Genomic DNA, 20,644 nt, shown 5'->3' with positions numbered 1-20,644 from the left:
AAAACATCACATAAATAGGTGTCACTTACAGCCAAAAAAATATTCGTTACAGGGCTTCACAAACATATTGTACGAGGCAGCAGATACTCCCCAGATATAGTTGCAAAGTAATAAACATATGCCCAATATAGAAAATAATACCAAACACATGTCCTCTGTGTGCACTTTAGTTCTCTGTATGAATTTGCTCATATGTCTTTTTTTAACATGAAATAACAAAAGCTATTTTTATACTATTATATAGTATTTTATTCTATTTTTGTGTCCCTTATGTGCCTGGATTCTTTGGTATTGTGTTGCTTTATATCTGGGACACTTATACTTGAGCTTTCCATGTTGCATGTACCATACCTTGTTGGTAAATGTCATTGTCTTTGGTATTCCACTTTTAACAGCATGCGAATCACAAGCATGGTTCATTTTTTATGATCTATGGAATGAATCTGATTTTTAATGGTGGGACAACCCCTTTAATCTCATGATTTACAAACACATATAAACCTCATGTAATCCCTTTATTTCTTGCTTTATTTGCTTGACACTTTTGGGTCATACTGGATAAGCCGCATAATGTCATCATTCACCATAACGCCTTGAATGAATTCCCCTTCTGCAATTTTATCTAAAAAAAAAAAAGCAAAAAAGTGCATAAGATTTCAAGAAAAAGAGCACTACACTGTATTACTCAGGGAAACAGAGTTGTCATATGACTGTCCATGTATCGCCCAGACTTTTTTTTTTTACTGATCAGAGCCAAGTACTTTTTCTAATCTTTTTCTATTTTATGATTGTATTTCCTTACATTTTTTGTACATTACTACAGGGACAGACATTTTTCCTAAGCTGTTTGTAACAGTATTTAGAGATATGTTTTATAACAAGCTCCATGGACATAGACAGCAATGGACAGTAGAGCCATACTTGCCTGTCCTGGCTGTGTTCCCTTTCTTCTGGCTTCCTATGACCTCCCGCTCAGCCAATCACAAAACTGAGCAGGAAGTGGGATATCAGCGGAAGCTTACAGAACAGGAGCACAGTTTTAGATTTCCCCTAACAAAATAAATATATATATATATATATATATATATATTGCTGGGGCAGCACAGAAAATACACAAAACATACACACCTAATGCGCTCCATTGAGGTCCTCCTGTGACATCTTCACTTCGGCTCCCTCTCTAAACGCAATTACTTCCAAGACTGACTTATCTCAGTGACAGCATCTCAGGGCTAGTCTCCTAGAGAAGCATTGCCTCTAGGGGAAATTAGCTCCATAAAATAAGATAACATAATTTCAAATGAACTGGTGCCGGAAAGTGCCAGAGATTTGTCATTTACTTCTATTTAAAAAGTCCTTTAGTACTTATCAGCAGCTGTATGTCCTGCAGGAAGTGGCATTCTTTCCATTCTGGTGAGCGGGAAAGGTGAGCAGAGAGCACCGTGTCAGACTGGAGATAATACACCACTTCCTGCAGGACATACAGCAGCTCATAAGTACTGTAAGACTAGAGATTATTTTTTTATAGAAGTAAATTACAAATCTCTGGCAATGTTTGGTAGCAGTTGATTTGAAAGAAAAAAAATTTTGGTCAACAACCCTTTAAAGACTAACAATGTTATGGTAAGTACCTGTGAGAGCCCTATTAGAGTTCCATACACGTGCGTGATGCCTTATACAATTTAGCAAAGACTAGTTAGTGCTGTCTGTATATTTTATACTATCTATTTTTTTTTTTTTTTTGCTTGTTCTCATCAATGTGATTTTGCAGTAACTAAAAGAATATAAGTGACCATAAGCTTACCATTTTCTTTCTTTTTAAAATATGCCCATAATTTATCTGCTCTCTTTTGTGGTGTATTTTCATCCTCAGGTAGGTTCTTCTGTTCTTGGGGAGGAATCATCTTGAATATTGCCTGAAAGCAATAAAAAATAAGGTTCAACTATTTGATAAAGTGGTTATATTTTATCTTCTCAAATAAACATAAGAATGCTTTTATTCTCTGGTGCAATGTGCCAAAGAGGCTTTCTCAAGCCCCTGAAGTGCTACTAGACAGAGTGTCTCCTCGCTCCCCATCCAATCCCTGACTCTACTTAGTACTCAGCTTCTAGCGAACTGTCAGACAGGGAGAGGGATGGGAAGGGGGGCTTCAGGTGCTTGGAAAAGTCCCTCTGTCACATTGCACAGGAGAATGAAAGCATTTTTCCATATTATAGAGGCATAGATACTAAATTTAGAGATTTACATTTAAGAGGCCACACTGTGTATATCAAGTGGAAGGACAGCTGCCCAGAGATTTATGGGTGGTCATATTTGAGAGGGAAGCCTTCATTTACCTTTCATGGACAGTGTGAAGGCAAACAGATTCAGGCCTTCTCCTAGCAATAGCTAAGCCCCACCCCAACTTCCTGCATTCCATCTTGGTGCATCTGTTACTAGTAACAGACAGAGTCTAAGGGTCCTATTACACAAAGCGTTTTTTAACGACTAACGATTGCAAACGAGATTGTTTATCGTTAACCTGAAATCGTTCACCATGTTACACAGAACAATGGTCGTTAGTTACGATTGTTACTACGATCGTTATTGCGATCGTTACTATGATCGTTTACTCCTTCTGATCCCAGCAAAACAATGGGCAATGTGCAATTACACTGAACGATTAGTGAACAAATCCGGAACTTGAGCAACTAACAATACAGTTCAGGAGATTGAAGGTGTCCTAGAAGAGTAGACAAAACTTGGGACTCCTTTGGGGCCGTATTACACGGCCCGACAATCAGTGTAAGTATGCTGAAATCTGCTATGTCAGCACTCGCTTACTGAACCTATTAGACAGCTTGATGATTATGTAGCAAAGGTGCAGTCCTTCCTTTTTATGTAGAAAAAACAAAGTTTTTATTTACCTAGGCTCCCCTAGTTTCCTGGTGCCTTTCCCTTGCGTTTCCTGCTCCTCACAGCCACCTCTGACACTTCTGGCCCAATCTCTTCAGTGACAGGCGGCTAAGCCAATCACTGACCAAGGCAGGACAGCCCATGGCTAGTGATTGGCCGAGCAGCCCGTTAGTACAGATATGGGGCCAGAAGTGTCAGCGGTGGCTGCAGGGTAAAGGCAGCAGAAGGAGGCCTGGACACGTATGTATGAAGTTCATTATTTTCCTTGCAGTGTCATCAGCCACACATCACTAATATACTTAGCAATGCACAGTCAGTGGCCAATGATTTTTAAACTTGCTAAAGGACAACAATCAGCTCTTCAACTGATCGTTGTCTTTATTACACGGAGCAATATTCTAACGAATCAGCCATTTATCAATCTGCGTAATAGGGCCCTTAGACTTTCTGTTAAGTATTGGCTAGAAAGCATCATGTGACCATGGCTTCTTTCATCTGTGACCCAGAATATGCAAATACCCTTAATCTACTGTTTCACAATAGTATAGTCTATGAATACAAAGAATTTACAGTACACCTTACAGATTGGAAAAAGGGATGGTAGTTAACATAGGGACTGACACAATACAACTTCCAGCAACAATGTCCCTATGTTAGTCCTAGCGTTTATGTCCTGTAATACCAAAGTTTTTTCCTTCCTATGTTCCCATACTGCTCTTTCCTGTGTATAATATCTCATCCTGTGCCTGTCATTGCTGTCAGAAATCAGCCCTAGAGAAGTCTCCTGATACCAGGTCAATCCTGTTAGTCCTTAATTCTCTGTCTTCTAGGGCATTGGATTTCTGATGCAGATATTCTTTCTGAATGCAGCACTTTGGGACATGGATTAGTCCCATACCATAGGGCTAATCCACATCCTGGCAACCTGATGTGGGATGCTGAATATAAACGGGATTCTCTTTTGGCGCCGATTCCATCAGATTTTGTAAAATATGTGTGGATCCAGGCTCCCATTACCATGAAATTACACTCTATGGCTATGTTCCCATTTCGGTAACATAACAGGCAAACGCGGCCGTATCAATAAATAGACGGCTGCTAATAAGAATCATGATCAATATTTTCCCGATATGACAACATAGCCTAAAAGTAAGGCCTAATTCGTAAAAGAGTAATCTACAACAAAGGAGACTTCATGTAACATGAAATGTAAAATCTTAATCAAATTGCTCAAAAATGGCCAGACCGACAGCAAAAAGAAGACTGGCGCCGCGAACATCAGGTGCAGAGCAGCTGGGGGATATCAGAAGGTTCGTTTGCAAAAATACCCCTTTGAATTCAAGTCTTTATTATATGCTCTTATTTTCTAAAAAGAACACTATAGAAGAGTATCTGCTGTAGCCAGAGATGGGTCTGACCTAAGTCTAAAGAGAAGGAGGAGAATAGTGAAACTCCTGGCTCGAGTACAGAAGGATAATTTATGCTTTGTTTATCCAGTGTTTCTTTAAATACATTTCCAAAAAACTTATTCTTCAATGACAGAGAAACAAGAATTGCAGTGGTCAGAGTATGCCTCACCCCTACTTGGAAACCACATCCAAAAATACACGTATGCAACAATAATGGCATTACTAGAGAACACATGTAATACCAAGGTAATAAAACATGCTAAATACATGATACCCTTTATATTGTATCTATCTACTGCTAGATATACTGTCTAAGGCCACGTTCACACCTTGTAGGACAATGGCCGTTCTGTGACACGGCCGCGTCATAGAATGGCCGCTGTCTTTGTAATTCAGCCCGGCCGGTACTGTAGCACCGGCTGGTTGAACATCACTGCTTTGGAATCGGAATGTGGGCACATTGCGGTGTGCCCGAGTCTCAATTAGCCATTGAAGACAATGTAAAGTCCGGCCAGAGCCGCACTTTACATTGTCTGCACAGTCAATTTTTTGTGGCCGCTATTTAATGAATAGCAGCCCCACAAAATTGACATGTCAGTTTTTTGTGCGGCCGCATGGAATCCCAGACGGAATGTATACAGTATATATACACTCCAGGTGGATCCTATAGTAAATAAAGAGATTGGCTACTGTCATTAAATAACGGCCGTTGTTGCAAACCTGCAACAACGGCTGTTGTTTAATGAACGTATACCTTGTGTAAACGTGGCCTAAAAAAAGTTAGCAATAAAGAAATAGGTTTTCTTAGCATAATCCCCCATACTACCTACTACCTGGGAAAGAAATTATTGTTAAGGTGTTCAAAACACATTCTGAACATATATGTGGACACGCAGCTTTATTCTGGTTGTTTATAACAGGAAGATATGTTATATGTGAATACAGCCTAATCAGGAAAAGGCCCTGGAACACAATCTATACATGCTCTGTCCTGGTCACAGATGTCATTATACCTTTAAAGGACAACTCCGGCCAAAACTATTTTTTAATATGTTATTACTTATGGAAAGTTAGGCAAATTTCTAATGTACATTAATTATGGGAAATCCACATATAGGGCTATTTCCCTTAATTTAGTAGATCAGGAAGACTTCAGATTCTCTAAAAAACCGTGACGTCATGAACCGGGGGTGTAATTCCAATGGAGTGTCCAGCAGGGGCGCACTATATATAGAAGTCGATGAGTACCATTGACTTCTATATATAGTGCGCCCCTGCTGGACACTCCATTGGAATTACACTGGATGTGTATGTACATGTAATACAGTATACAGTGTTTTTGATTGAATACATTTATGGAATACTTTGGGGAGCAAGTGTCCTTGCTCCCCAAAGTAATCCATAAATGTATTTAACCAGTAGGTTTGGAGGGCACCGAGCAGGGAGGGAGAGAGGTGCATCTACCTCCCCCCCTCCCTCCCTGCTCGGTGCTGCTGCCGCCACATATACACAGTACTATTCCTCCCATCATCTGCTCATAGTATGTTCCTGGTGTCCCCGGCCGGCACGTGTGGGAGAGGGGAAGCACCGGGAGCTGGTATGTGAGAGCGGCAGCCGGGTGGGGAGTCAGCCATCAGATCCTGAATGCAGCAGGAAGAAGCAGGAGGAGGAGGGGGGAGCGAGGGGCATGATGTCTCCTTTATGATGAGCGGCTCGCCCGGCGGCAGGCATGTCATAGGGTAAAGCCAGCTACAACTCCCATCACCTGCTCACACTATTAGCAGGTGATGAGAGTTGTAGCTCAGTGTATATACACCAGTCCAGGGCGGCGGCGGCCAGGTGATCGGCGGGCGGGCTTACCGGTGATGGAACTCGGCCCTGGTACTATTCCCCCATCATCTGCTCATACTATGTGCAGATGATGGGAGGAATAGTACTGTGTATATGTTGTGGCAGCAGCTCCGAGCAGGGAGGGAGGGGGGGAGGTAGATGCACCTCTCTCCCTCCCTGCTCGGTGCCCTCCAAACGTACTGGTTTAATACATTTATGGATTACTTTGGGGAGCCAGGACACTTGCTCCCCAAAGTATTCCATAAATGTATTCAATCAAAAACACTGTATATTACACTTACATACACATCCATTGTAATTCCAATGGAGTGTCCAGCAGGGGCGCACTATACACCCCCGGTTCGTGATGTCACGGTTTTTTAGAGAATCTGGTCTCCCTGATCTACTAAATTAAGGGAAATAACCCTATATGTGCATTTCCCATAATTAATGTACATTACAAATTTGTCTAACTTTCCATAAGTAATAACATATTAAAAAATAGTTTTGGCCGGACTTCTCCTTTAAGGTGTTCGTCCATGATTATTTATACACCTTTTAAAAAGAAATCTGCGATCTGTGTTTCACCTGCCTTATAGGATTAAAAAAAAAAACATTGAAACTCTATACAATTATAAAGTATAGCCTTACTAAATGTCCTCCATGGAGGTAAAAATCAGCGTCATTTTGTTAATTTCATAGATTTTGTTCTTCTTTCCCTGGACATTTTGTTCCTGCTTGGATTATGTGACATCTGCCAGTGTCACTTATTACCATTCTCGTTTTTCTTTATTGGCAAAACTCAAGGCAGCTTGTCACATCTTCTCTATAGTATGTACCTTTCATAAATTTTAGTTTTTGTTAACTTATACTAGTTATACAGGAAAGATTAAAAATGTAAATGTAAAGAAAACTAGTATGAGATGCATCTTTCCTGACCCACCCATTCATAGAGAAGATTAAACATACTCTCTAAGGTGAGAAAAAAACCCTCAGTATCTTAATATTTGTTTAAATTGCAGTTTTACATGACAGTAATTATCTATAATGGCCATTTAATTTGCTAGTCAGTGATCTGCAAATAGAGGTGTTCATAGTACTGCAATCTAGCAGGAGCAGGTTGGGTGCCTGGGTGTCAGAAACAGCTGTAAGTATCACCATGTTGAAGACAGACACTTATATTTCTCTATATCAGTGTACTGTGCTGCCTATTGCACCTTGTGCTCACATTATCTTCAGGTGCCCCCCACCGTGCCATACAGACCCAGATTGGTCTTAAAGGGGTTATCCAGTGCTACAAAAACATGGCCACTTTCCCCTCTCTCGTCTCCAGTTCAGGTGCGGTTTGCAATTAAGCTTCATTTACTTCAATGGAACTGAGTTTGAAACCCCACCCAATCTGGAGACAAGAGAGGGGGAAAAGTGGCCATGTTTTTGTAGCACTGGATAACCCCTTTATTATTACCCAGTATTTTTATGACTTCTTAATGGATATATATGTAAAAAATGATGTGTACAAAAAAAATCTAAAAATAAATTGGGAGATTACTTTCAGGAGGCAGCACTGTGTGCATAGTAAGACAACAAGTATTTACTCAACAGGCACTTGCCTAAAACGTGGGAGGTGGTAGATGAGAGGGAAGTTATGATTTAGCTGCCAGGCTTAGCTTGCACTAACATTCCTGGCTCTCTTCTTTGCATAAGGCTGGGGCTACACAGCAACTCCCAGGAATTAGAGGGTTGCAGCAGCTTGTGAGTCACAGTGTAATCCCATTCATTTGTATAAGTGGAGGATTTCTGGTCACGCAGCTGTGAATCACTGTGTAGCCTCAACCTAAGGATATCTCAACCTTGCCCCTAACCTATGTGTGAATGTCATTTGAACCCCCCCACCAATCATAGGTCCCAAGTACCTTGAATTTAGAAGAATTCACGTGTGCCGACTAACCCAGTGAAGTCAATGGAATCTGTCTGGTATCAGTCTGTATGAGTTAGTGTCCGTTCTATGGTGCTGAACTGACTGTCCGATGTATACTCTGAATGGCGCCCCAGTTTAAATGTGAACCTACCCTTAGTTGGACTCTGTATGTAAATTATATAAAATAGAATTGTATTGTAAGCAAACGCCCTTGGACATGTACATGTTATGATGTGCATATCAACAGTACCTGCAAATGGTATATTCAACTACAGGTTTTCAGCCACATGGTTGTAGGAGTAAAGCAGGAGAAAAGTCAAAAAGCTGAAAACACTGTACATGTGAATGAACCTTTACACAGCATAAAATCTGCATCAAATACAGCATGTGTGGAAATATCCTTCACAGCAACCAACCACATCACAGCTTTCAGCTCTCAGCTTTCATATTATGCTCTTGAAAAATAAAAGCTGATCTGGTTGCTGTTGGTAACAGAATATTTCTTTAAAATATTTATTTCAAGTATTTCTTCAGATTTTTTCAGATATATTTATTTATTTTTACTTTTGGTCACTTTTTCTTAGCTGTTTTATGGCTCAAAATAGTGTATGGTAACATAGCCCCAGAAAGTGTCAGATTTATCACAGTGGCTCAGGCTGTTTGATATATCTAGTGTATCTTATAGATAAGGTCCAATTTACTGTGTGAACCCAGCCTCAAGACTATGTTCACACAGTATTTTGGGGCATTTTTATAAGCCATAAACAGCCAAAAAAAAAAAAAAAAAAAAAAAGTGAACCAAAAAAAAAAATATATGGTTAAAAATAAAGCAGAAAATGAATCTATATAAAACTGCGTGTCAACAAGGCCTAAGGTTGAAAATATAGAAGCTCTATTCGGGGAGTTTCTTTGGGAGTTCTGTTTATTTTGCAGGACCCAATTGTGGCTAAAACTACTAACCAAAATATGTGTGATCAAAGGCTATGTTCACAAACAGTAAAATTATGGCAGTAACTTAGGGTCCATTTACACAGAAAGATTATCTGACAGATTATCTGCCAAAGATTTGAAGCCAAAGCCAGGAATGGATTTAAAAAGAGGAGAAGCCTCAGGCTTTCCTTTCTGACCTGTTCTCTGTTTATAGTCTGTTTCTGGCTTTGGCTTCAAATCTTTGGCAGATAATCTGTCACATAATCTTTCCGTGTAAATGGACCCTTCGGTATGAAATGCAGCCATATTTGTAATTAAATTATATGCTACATTGAAATCTATGGAAAAATACCAGTCTGTGAACACATTGTAAAACAATTTTTTTTAAAATTTACTATTCACTTTAAAGAGAATTGAGCTGCAGTTATACATATTGATCACTACAGAATCAAACTCCATTCATACTCCTGTACATAGTTCACTAGTACCCCCGATCAAACATACACAGTGCTGTTAGGGCCCTATTCCACCGGACGATTATCGTTCGGATTATCGTTAAATCGGTCGAATCTAAACGATAATCGTTTGGTTAAAATGCAGTTAATGATTAACATCCGAACGAGAAATCGTTGATCGCTTTATAAGACCTGGACCTATTTTTATCGTTGCTCGTTCGCAAATCGTTCGCATTGAATAAGACGTCGTTCGGTCATTCGCAGTAGATACGATCGCAATAGCGAAGAAAAAACGTTCGCAAATACGATCATAAGTAACGATTATCGTTCCATGGAAATGAGTGAACGTTTTCAGGTCTTTCGCAATAGCGGTTGTTTGAGATCGTTAATCGTTAACGATTATGCGAACGATAATCGTCCGGTGGAATAGGGCCCTTAGTTCTGTTCCACCCCTCTCATTCCCTTCACTGGCTGGACGGCTCCTCTGTCCATAGTATGACTTCTGATGGAGAGGCTCTGCCTCTTCCGTAATGATACACTGCGTCCAGATAACAGGTGCTGGCAGAGTTGTGACATGTACTTGGCACATGCTCCTCCATAGGAAGCCATCTTATAGATGGAGGAGCCAGAACAGAGTATGTGGGGGGGGGCATCAATGCTTCACTATACAGCATAGTAGGGCAGAACTAACAGCATTGTGTATGTGTAAGTGCCATATTATCAGCAATAATATATCTATTTAAAACAGCTCTAAAGTAGACAACCTCTTTAACCCTTAGGGGACACAGCCAGTTTTCATTTTTGCGTTTTCGTTTTTCCCTCCTCGTGTATATAAGGCCATAGCGCCTGCATTTTTCCACCTAGAGACCCAAATGAGCCCTTATTTTTTGCGCAACTAATTGTACGTTGCTATGGCAGATGTAATTTTTGCCTAAAATGTGCCGGGAAACCAGAAAAAAATTATATGTGTGGTGAAATTGAAAAAAAAAAATGTTTTTTTTTTTTTATTTAGGGGGGGGGTTGTTTTTACTCCGTTCGCCTTGGGGTAAAACTGACTCGTTATATATGTTACTTAAGTTATTACGATTACAACGATATGTAACATGTATAACTTTTATTTGATTTGATGGCTTGTAAAAAATTAAAACCTTTTAAAGAAAATATATGTTCCTTAAAATCGCTCCATTCCCAGGCTTATAGCGCTTTTATCCTTTGGTCTATGGGTCTGTGTGAGGTGTCATTTTTTGCGCCATGATGTGATCTTTCTATCGGTACCTTGATTGCGCATATATGACTTTTTGATCACTTTTTATTACAATTATTCTGGATTTGATGCGACCAAAAATGCGCAATTTTGCACTTTAGGATTTTTTTGCGCTGACGCCGTTTACCGTGTGAGATCAGGAATGTGATTAATTAAAAGTTCGGGCGATTACGCATGCGGCGATAGCAAACATGTTTGTTTATTAATTAATTTATTTATTTTTATTTATAAAATGGGGAAAGGGGGGTGATTCAGACTTTTATTAGGGGAGGGGATTTTGTGTTATTAAAAATACATTTTTCTTTTACTTTACACATATACTAGAAGCCCCCCTGGGGTTAGGGTTATTCCCCCTGGGGTAAGAGTTATATACCCTGGGGGACTTCTAGTATATGCACTCTGATCTCTCATAGAGATCCATGCAGTATAGTTATACTGCATGAATCCATGAGATCGGTGTTCTATTGCTTTTGGCTGCTGCAGCCAAAAGCAATAGAATGCCGAGCCGGGATCAGCGCAATTACGGCGCAGACCCCGGCCCGGGATGGATGCGGGGATCCCCCCCCCGCAATCGCACCGCAGGGGGGCGATCCCCCCACTAGACCACCAGGGATGGATATGTGCAAGAATTTAGAAGCAGCTGTCAATTTTGAAAGCTGCTTCTAAGTACTTAATTAGCGGGCACGGCGATTGGACCGTGCCCACTAATAGCCGCGATCCCGGGCTACATGCGGCACCCGGGATCGCGGCAGTTCAGAGGGGGGTCGCCGCGCGACCCCCCTCTGAACTCCCATAGCGGCACGAGGACGTTCAGTAACGTCCTGGTGCAGCTATGGGTTAAGGAAAAAAAAAACAGTGGTCCCTCAATTAACAATATTAATTAGTTTGAAGCCCCCAAAATGGGAAGAAAAAAAAAGAAAACTGTAAATTACTTTCTATGTAGAAGACTGAAGATTTTTCAGGGTCCTGTACAGATCACACAGGGTCCTAGAAAAATAAAATAAAGCTGCCCCCACACAGTGCCCATAGGAGCGGCTCATTCTGGCAGCAGTACAGGACATGTAGTATCACACTATACTGTAGAGAGGAGATACTAGACACACACAGCAGTACAGGACATGTAGTATCACACTATACTGTAGAGAGGAGATACTAGACACACACAGCAGTACAGGACATGTAGTATCACACTATACTGTAGAGAGGAGATACTAGACACACACAGCAGTACAGGACATGTAGTATCACACTATACTGTAGAGAGGAGATACCAGAAACACAGCAGTACAGGACATGTAGTATTACACTATACTGTATAGAGGAGATACCAGACACACAGCAGTACAGGGCATGTATCACACTGTACTGTAGAGAGGAGATACTAGACACACAGCAGTACAGGACATGGAGTATCACACTATACTGTAGAGAGGAGATACTAGACACACACACACAGCAGTACAGGACATGTAGTGTCACACTGTACTGTAGGGAGGAGATACCAGACACACAGCAGTACAGGGCATGTAGTATCACACTATGCTGTAGAGAGGAGATACTAGACACACAGCAGTACAGGACATGTAGTGTCACACTGTACTGTAGGGAGGAGATACCAGACACACAGCAGTACAGGGCATGTAGTATCACACTGTACTGTAGAGAGGAGATACTAGACACACACACCAGTACAGGACATGTAGTATCACACTGTACTGTAGGGAGGAGATACTAGACACACAGCAGTACAGGACATGTAGTATCACACTGTACTATCACACACAGCAGTACAGGACATGTAGTATCACACTGTACTATAGAGAGGAGATACCAGACACAGCAGTACAGGACATCTAGTATCACACTATACTGGAGAGAGGAGATACCAGACACACAGCAGTATAGGACTTGTAGTATCACACAATACTGTAGAGAGGATATACTAGACACACAGCAGTACAGGACATGTAGTATCACACAATACTGTAGAGAGGAGATACCAGACACACACAGCAGTACAGGACATGTAGTATCACACTGTACTGTAGAGAGGAGATACTAGACACACACAGCAGTACAGGATATGTAGTATCACACTATACTGTGGAGAGAAGATACTAAACAGCCAATCACTGTATGCACTTCACTAACACTGGGATTTTACGTCTAAAATGGCCACTTTTATTGGTCAGTAATCTAGCGTTTCGCATGTGCCGCAGATCCTGACTGTCTGTAACATTGTTTGTTGAGTCTGGTCTCAAGTTATGATGGTCCAGAGAGGACCATCATATGTTGAAAATATTGTAACCTGAGGCCATTGTAAGTTTTGGAATCACTGTATTCTATTCTTGCTATAGGACAACAATTTTTTTCAGCTTCCACAATGTAGTCATACCCCATATACTATATTTACATATGACAGATTTTTTTTTTTTATAGCCATTTATAAGATTATGAAATTGCAAACTCACAAATGCTAATACACCTAATGCTTGTTTCTCATTAGGACCTATAGCAGAAAGTACAAAATAATAATAAAAAAAAAACTACAATATACTTTTTAGTGTTTAAAAAATGTTTTTACCATCACTGACTTACCAAACGTTGACTATAGAGAGTTTTTAGGGTCAAGTTAGTTATGCCATTGTGGTCAACATGTATTTGGGGCTGATCTCCACCAATCTGAGGGTGGTTTCAAACACATGCAATTTTGGAGCCAACGCTAAAAGTTGATCCAGCAGGATGCAAAAGTTTGAATACACCTTATACTTCTGTTGGCTAAACCCACCTCTGATGGCAGATTCAGCCATCAGTATAAAGTGTACGGGGCTCTCCTGACACTCCAGTCACAGATGATGTAGGTGGGGATAGGAGTCGGGCATGATGGAAAATCACTGCCTGATCCCTATGTTTTAGAAGAGATACGGTGGCTGACCCCTTCCCCATAGAAACCACAGAAACACGTGTCCCAGTGTATGGGGAGGACAGCGATAACTGTCGGCCGAACAACATTAAAGGTGTAGGGCCACCTTTAGTTTTTCCTTTACATTTCCCATTCCTTTTGAAACCACTGCTGGGTTTTAAAAGCTGCGGATTTGTGAAATCATTTTAAAGGCCCCCATATACTTTATACAAATGGCAGGATAAGCCGTCAGAGATGAGCGAACCTCGAGCATGCTCGAGTTGATCCGAACCCGAACTTTCGGCATTTGATTAGCGGTGGCTGCTGAACTTGGATAAAGCCCTAAGGCTATGTGGAAATCATGGATATAGTCATTGACTATATCCATGTTTTCTAGACAACCTTAGAGCTTTATCCAAGTTCAGCAGCCACCGCTAATCAAATGCCGATCGTCAGGTTCGGATCGGCCCGAACCCGGTTCGCTCATCTCTAGCCGTCAGTATAAGATGTATGGGGGACCTCTTCAGTAGAAGGAGTAGGAGATAGGGGATGGGTGATGCCTTTTCATTGCCCAACCCCTTTGTTCTCTGAAGGATATAAATCGGCGCAAGAGAAGCCTGGTCAGGCTTACCCCTTCCCATAGGAAACACAGGAACGATTGGCCCTGCTGAACATTCACGCATATGGAGAGAATGGGAGAGATAACAATCAGAACTGTTTTGAACATGTATAGGCACCTTAAGAGATGTTGTTAAAAATAAATTGCCTACAGATTTTTTTAAAAAATTAGGGCGATGTCAAAGGGCAGTTTTGCTCCCACACATTGGGCTACTGGGTGTGCCCACCGTACCTCTCAACCAAACAGCTCAAGTGGATGTATGGCACTTACAAACTAAATGAAGACAGCGACATAGTTACTTTTAAAAAATATCAACCCCTATCCAAATGGCCCCTGAATGGGTTACCTTTAGGTTGATTCAATAGCACCCACTTGCAAAAAGATCTAAAGTTCTAAAAAGGAACATCATTTTTTACAATGTACAAAAGAAAAATACAATAGCAAACTTTTATAAAAATAAAAACACAACATATCCATAAAATATGTACCTAAAAACATTCCAAATATCTTTCACTTAAAACACGTTACATATTACGATACAATATGACATTTGTAAATGACTCGATGTCCAATGGGTTTGATTCTGATTTTACTAATTAATGATTTATATTCTATACTGAAAAAACAGTGTTAATTGTAATCTTCTTACTGCATTGTATCTTATCACAATCACTTGCCTGTGAATGTGTATGTTTAAGGAAATAGGCTGCTGGCATTCAAATTAGTTTACATGGACAGGAAAAGGTCTACTCCCTATTTACAATTGACTATTCATATCAATATGCTCACAAGGAGTGCCTGAGACGTAACGTTAGTGCCTGAGAATGGAGTCAGGAAGAGGTCTAGATCTGGGGAGAGATGAAATACAGATGCAGTAAGAGAAAAGTGAACAATAAGGGGATAGGGTAAAGAGTGAAAAGACGATAGACATATATATATATATATATATATATATATGTCAAGTCTTTGCCCTAAATAAAGGCAATCCCACAATTTTTAATTATCTACTAACATATGTAAGAAAGGAAAACTTAAAACCCAACAATCTGTAATTCTACCAAATCCTCTAACCTCCTACTGTCACACGTATTTTTTTTTTAAAGTTTACCTAAAAGTCAAAACTAAATAGCTCAAAAAGAAACCCCCAAGAGATAACACAGATACAAAATGAATACAGCAAAGCCGCTTTGAACAGGACACAATTGTAATACTTGAATCAACTATTTAGAACACCTATATTTTATAATAAATTAAAATGTATTATATATACATAATTATCAGAGATGAGCGAACCGGGTTCGGGTTCGAGTCCATCCGAACCCGATTGTTCGGCATTTGATTAGCGGTGGCTGCTGAACTTGGATAAAGCTCTAAGGTTGTCTGGAAAACATGGATACAGCCAATGACTATATCCATGATTTCCACATAGCCTTAGGGCTTTATCCAACTTCAGCAGCCACCGCTAATCAAATGCCGAAAGTTCGGGTTCGGATGGACTCGAGCATGCTCCAGGTTCACTCATCTCTACTAATTATTAATTTGTGCAAATTTTCCCTTTTTGTAAATGATACACACAATACGCAAAGACTTACATAGATAAGGCTGGAGGTACATCATACACTGAAGATAATCCTCCCCTCCCCCTAATGTAAATTTCCATGATTTTTTTCCCCTGTGTTTGCCTGGATTTTCTTCCTGTCTTCATAATCATAATTATAGTTTAATTTGCTTCTATTTGCTTCTTTATAAAATTGGTGTGTGTACCTGAGGTGCGGAACTTACTGCTGTATAGAAGATAATTACAGGGAACACATTAGCTACAATTATGTCATTGATAAAGGCAAAATACAATCTAACTATAACTGAATGCAGTTTTAATATGTTTTACATAATCAATATGTGTATAAATTAAAGCTTACATTTTTATTTTAAAAAGTGTCGTTTTTTTTATTTCTAATAGTTTTCCTACATTTGACCCAAATATGTAACCTATGTATTTATAGATATTTTCTATATAATAGGACTTAACGACCCACTTAATGCTTTCCTCTTGCACGTTGTCTATAGAGTAACCCCTTTAGGGTGTAATCACACAATTATTTTTAGGATTTTGTCAGGAGTCTTTTATTTCTGACAGCATAAGTAACAGTATCAAGACAAAACCTAACACTATCACCTTTCAAAAAATATTGTGTTTTATCAGGTGTATGCTATTGGAATCCATTAAAAAAGTCATAGCATAGTGAACAAATTCTTAGAAAACTATACTTATATTTAAAGTGTCACTGTCACTTTTGACATGTCATAGAGATGGTTCAGTGTTCAGGCCCGGTACCGATCGGGAGAACGATCCGTGTCATGTGATGAGTCGGGCACATGGTGTACGTCTATGGAGCCCGACTCTCTTTTTCACACAGAGCGGGGAGCAGATACACTGCATCTTCCTCTTCCCACTCATTTTCCTAATGAAAACTCAGACCTGGCTGATCAAAACTTTTGACATGTCTCTATGACATATCAAAAGTTTTAACCAACGAAAGTGACACTTTAAAGTGTCACTGTCACTTCACAAAACTTTTGACATGTCATAGAGACATGTCAAAAGTTTTGATCGGTCCCGGTCTGAGTTTTCAGACCCGTACCAATCAGGAGATAGAGCCAGGAGAAGAGGCACTGCAGCCCGTCCTCTCCCGGATCTGAGTCACATGATCAGTCAGACTTATAATGGAGCTCTATATAGCCCAACTGTTCAGTCCGACTGACACATAACAAAGAGCCGGGAGAGGATGCACTACAGCGTGTCTTCTCCCTGCTCTATCACCCGATCAATATGGGTTTGAACACTCAGACCCGGAGTGATCAAAACTTTTGACATGTTTCTATGACATGTCAAAAGTTTTGTGAAGTGACAGTGACACTGTAAGTATACTAATATTATAAACAATAACTATGCTGCAGAATTTATTAGATTTTTTTTTTTTATACCATTTCTCGTTATTAACCCTTTAAGCTTATCTAAAGGATGTAAAATATATACTTACTGTGACAATTTCAAGTACTTCGACTTTGCTGATTTCACCATTCCTGTCAACATCGAACAAAGAAAATGCCCATTCCAACTTGAGGCTGGTTTTTCCAGAAGAAGTGAGGTGAAGAGCAATGATGTATTCCCGGAAGTCCAGCGTGCCGTCTTCATTTGTGTCAAAACTGCGGAAAACGTGTCTTGCATACGTTTTTGGATCAGAGTTTGGGAAAAAATTGGCGTAGATTTTCTCAAAGTCCATGCGTGTAATCTTGCCATCTGGACATTGCTTGTTAAAGCTTTCATACCATTTGCAAAGTTCTTCCTCTGTATACCTTGTATTTAACTTTAAATCATCGAGAATTTCTTTAGATAGCGCTCCGCTTTTCGTGTTCCCCATGGCGTATTCTTCTTGTAACCTATTGTTTTGTGGTTACACCGGAGTAAATGCTGACTTGAAACCAGTGATGCCAACACGGACCTGATTTGAAGTAAAGATGTTAAGAGTAAGAGCTTTATCTTTTAAAGACTCTTAAGTTAATTATTACATCATGTAACACAAGGTCAGCCCACTCCTCCCCACCTTACTGGAGTGTGAGAGTAAAGGGCTTATACATGCATGTCGTAGGGGGATTTAGTGATGTCATTCGTTTCCAGCAGATGCTCATTGTCCCTCTTCATTCGAAACTATGAACAACGAAATAAAGACTGGGGACAAGAATTTTGTTTTAGCAGAAACTCAGAGCAGTTGTAATATAGCAAAATTCCATCTGTACTTTAACCCTTTAAGGACAGAGCCAATTTCGATTTTTGCGTTTTACTTTTTTCCTCCTTGTGCTTAAAAGGCCATAGCGCTTGCATCTTTCCACCTAGAAACCCACATGAGCCCTTATTTTTTGCGTCACTAATTGTACTTTGCAATGACAGGCTGAATTTTTGCATAAAGTACACTGCGAAACCAGAAAAAAATTCAAAGTGTGGTGAAATTGAAAAAAAAAAAGCATTTTGTTTATTTGGGGGAAATGTGTTTTTACGCCATTCGCCCTGGGGTAAAATTGACTTGTTATATATGTTCCTCAAGTCGTTACGATTAAAACGATATGTAACATGTATAACTTATATTGTATCGGATGGCCTGTAAAAAATTTAAACCATTGTCAACAAATATACGTCACTTAAAATCGCTCCATTCCCAGGGTTATAGCGCTTTTATCCTTTGGTCTAAGGGGCTGTGTGAGGTGTCATTTTTTGCGCCATGATGTTTACTTTCTATCGGTACCTTGATTGCGCATATATGACTTTTTGATCGCTTTTTATTACAATTTTTCTGGATTTGATGCGACCAAAAATGCGCAATTTTGCACTTTGGGATTTTTTGCGCTGACGCCGTTTACGGTGCGAGATCAGGAATGTTATTAATTAATAGTTTGGGCGATTACGCACGCGGCGATAGCAAACATGTTTGTTTATTTATTTATTTACTTTTATTTATAACCTGGGAAAAGGGGGGTGATTCTGACTTTTATTAGGGGAGGGGGCTTTTTACTATTAACAACACTTTTTTTTTTACTTTAACACTTATACTAGAAGCCCCCCTGGGGTTAGGGTTATTCCCCCCTGGGGTTAAAGTTATTCCCCCTGGGGGACTTCTAGTATAAGTGCTTTGATCTCTCATAGAGATCTCTGCAGCATAGATATGCTGCAGAGATCCATGAGATCGGCACTCGTTTGGTTTCGGCTGCTGCAGCCGGAAGTAAACGAGTGCCGAGCCGGGGACGGCGCCATCTTGGAGCGGTCCCCGGCCGGCTTCAGAAACGGAGATCGCTCCTCCGGGATAACATCCCGGAGGAGCGATCTCCTCCACTAGACACCAGGGAACGGCTGAATCCGGTAATCGGATGCAGCTGTCATGTTTGACAGCTGCATCTGATTACTGTATTAGCGGGCACGGCGATCGGACCGTGCCCGCTAATACCTACGGTCCCGGGCTACACGTGGCACCCGGGACCGCCACGGTTCAGAGCGGGGTCGCCGCGCGGCCCCGCTCTGAACTCCCTTACCGGCATCAGGGCGTAAATTTACGCCCGATGTCGTTAAGGGGTTAAAGGAATGTTTACACTGCGTATGTTTCCGTCCGTAGTGCGAACCGCGAATATATGCACCTAGTTTTGAGGTTGATGCGTTCGTTTGGAAGTATACGATATACGCCCGCACAATGCACACTACGTATGAGCTTACTGCCGGATCGTATACGGCGCCGTGAAAAATGAACAAGACCATTGTTTGAGGACGGAAATGGTGAAACTCACGGCCGTAGATTTCGATGCGGTCCCGTACGAAGTACTTATTTCAGCCAAATTGAACTTGATTTTTCGATCCAAAAGGTTCTGTGAGTTTATTGGGCTGGGCGAAGATTTCCAAGTAAATGACCTGTTTCAGATCGCTTCGAAACAAGCTAGGGAAGCATAACTGTACTACGGGCGTATGTTCACAGTTCAAACGCATCCGGCCGCATGTCGATTTTTCCCACGCCCGTAGTTTCAGCCGCACATGTACGGCGGCGTATGAAATGCGTCCGGACTCATACGCAGTGTGAACATAGCCTGAGACTAGGTTCACACAGCTAAATAAAACCATCATTTTGAGCGAACAGATGACAAAGAACTGTGGATGGTAATAAATGAGCATGTTCATTATTTGGACAGTCGTAATCAATTGCTAATGTTATTATATATATGATGTGTGCACTGCCAGGCAATTTCCTATTAACTTCAATGGAGCACATTATTATATTGAAAATATAGCCATACTTACCTTTTACAATGTATGAACATAGCCTAAACCTTAAAGGGGTTATCCAGCAAAAATCTTTTTCTCTTAAATCAACTGGTTTCAGAAAGTTATAAAGATTTGTAATTTACATCTATTTAGAAATCTCAAGTCTTCCAATACTTATCAACTGCTGTATGTCCTACAGGAAATGTTTTCTTTCCAGGCTGACACAGTGCTGAAATCTCTGTCCGAGACTGGAACTGTCCAGAGCAGGAGAGCTTTTATATGGGGATTTGCTCCTGTTCTGGAGAGTTCCTGACATGGACAGAGATGGCAGCAGAGAGCACTGTGTCAGACTGCAAAGAAAACACCACTTCCTGCAGAACAAGTATGGGAAGACTTGAGATTTGTAAATATACATAAATTACAAATCTATACAACTTTTAGGAACCAAATGATTTCATAGAAAAATATTTTCATTGGACAACCCCTTTAATATTTCTGAGCACATTTGTCTATATCCCATTGTAGTATTTGGTAGGTATGAATTGGTGATTGTGTAGTTGTATATGCACTAACATATCAATACTTAGATGCCAGTGCAGTTTAACCATGGCCAGCTAAGGT

The 20,644-nt window shown here is 40.4% G+C and overlaps 1 protein-coding gene across 1 annotated transcript; it reads right to left on the bottom strand.

The window, feature by feature from the left end:
• Positions 1-527: 527 nt before the first annotated feature.
• On the bottom strand, positions 528-17,645 carry LOC138769483 (visinin-like). Its single transcript, XM_069947995.1, has 3 exons — positions 17,265-17,645; positions 1,805-1,916; positions 528-622 (listed from the first exon to the last, which is right to left on the bottom strand). The coding sequence occupies exons 1-3, from the start codon at positions 17,643-17,645 to the stop codon at positions 528-530; spliced, it is 588 nt and encodes a 195-aa protein (XP_069804096.1).
• Positions 17,646-20,644: the final 2,999 nt, after the last annotated feature.

The sequence above is a fragment of the Dendropsophus ebraccatus genome, chromosome 12 (assembly GCF_027789765.1).
Source record: "Dendropsophus ebraccatus isolate aDenEbr1 chromosome 12, aDenEbr1.pat, whole genome shotgun sequence".
Classification (NCBI taxonomy): Eukaryota; Metazoa; Chordata; class Amphibia; order Anura; family Hylidae; genus Dendropsophus; species Dendropsophus ebraccatus.
This window is presented reverse-complemented; position numbering and strand designations above follow the sequence as displayed.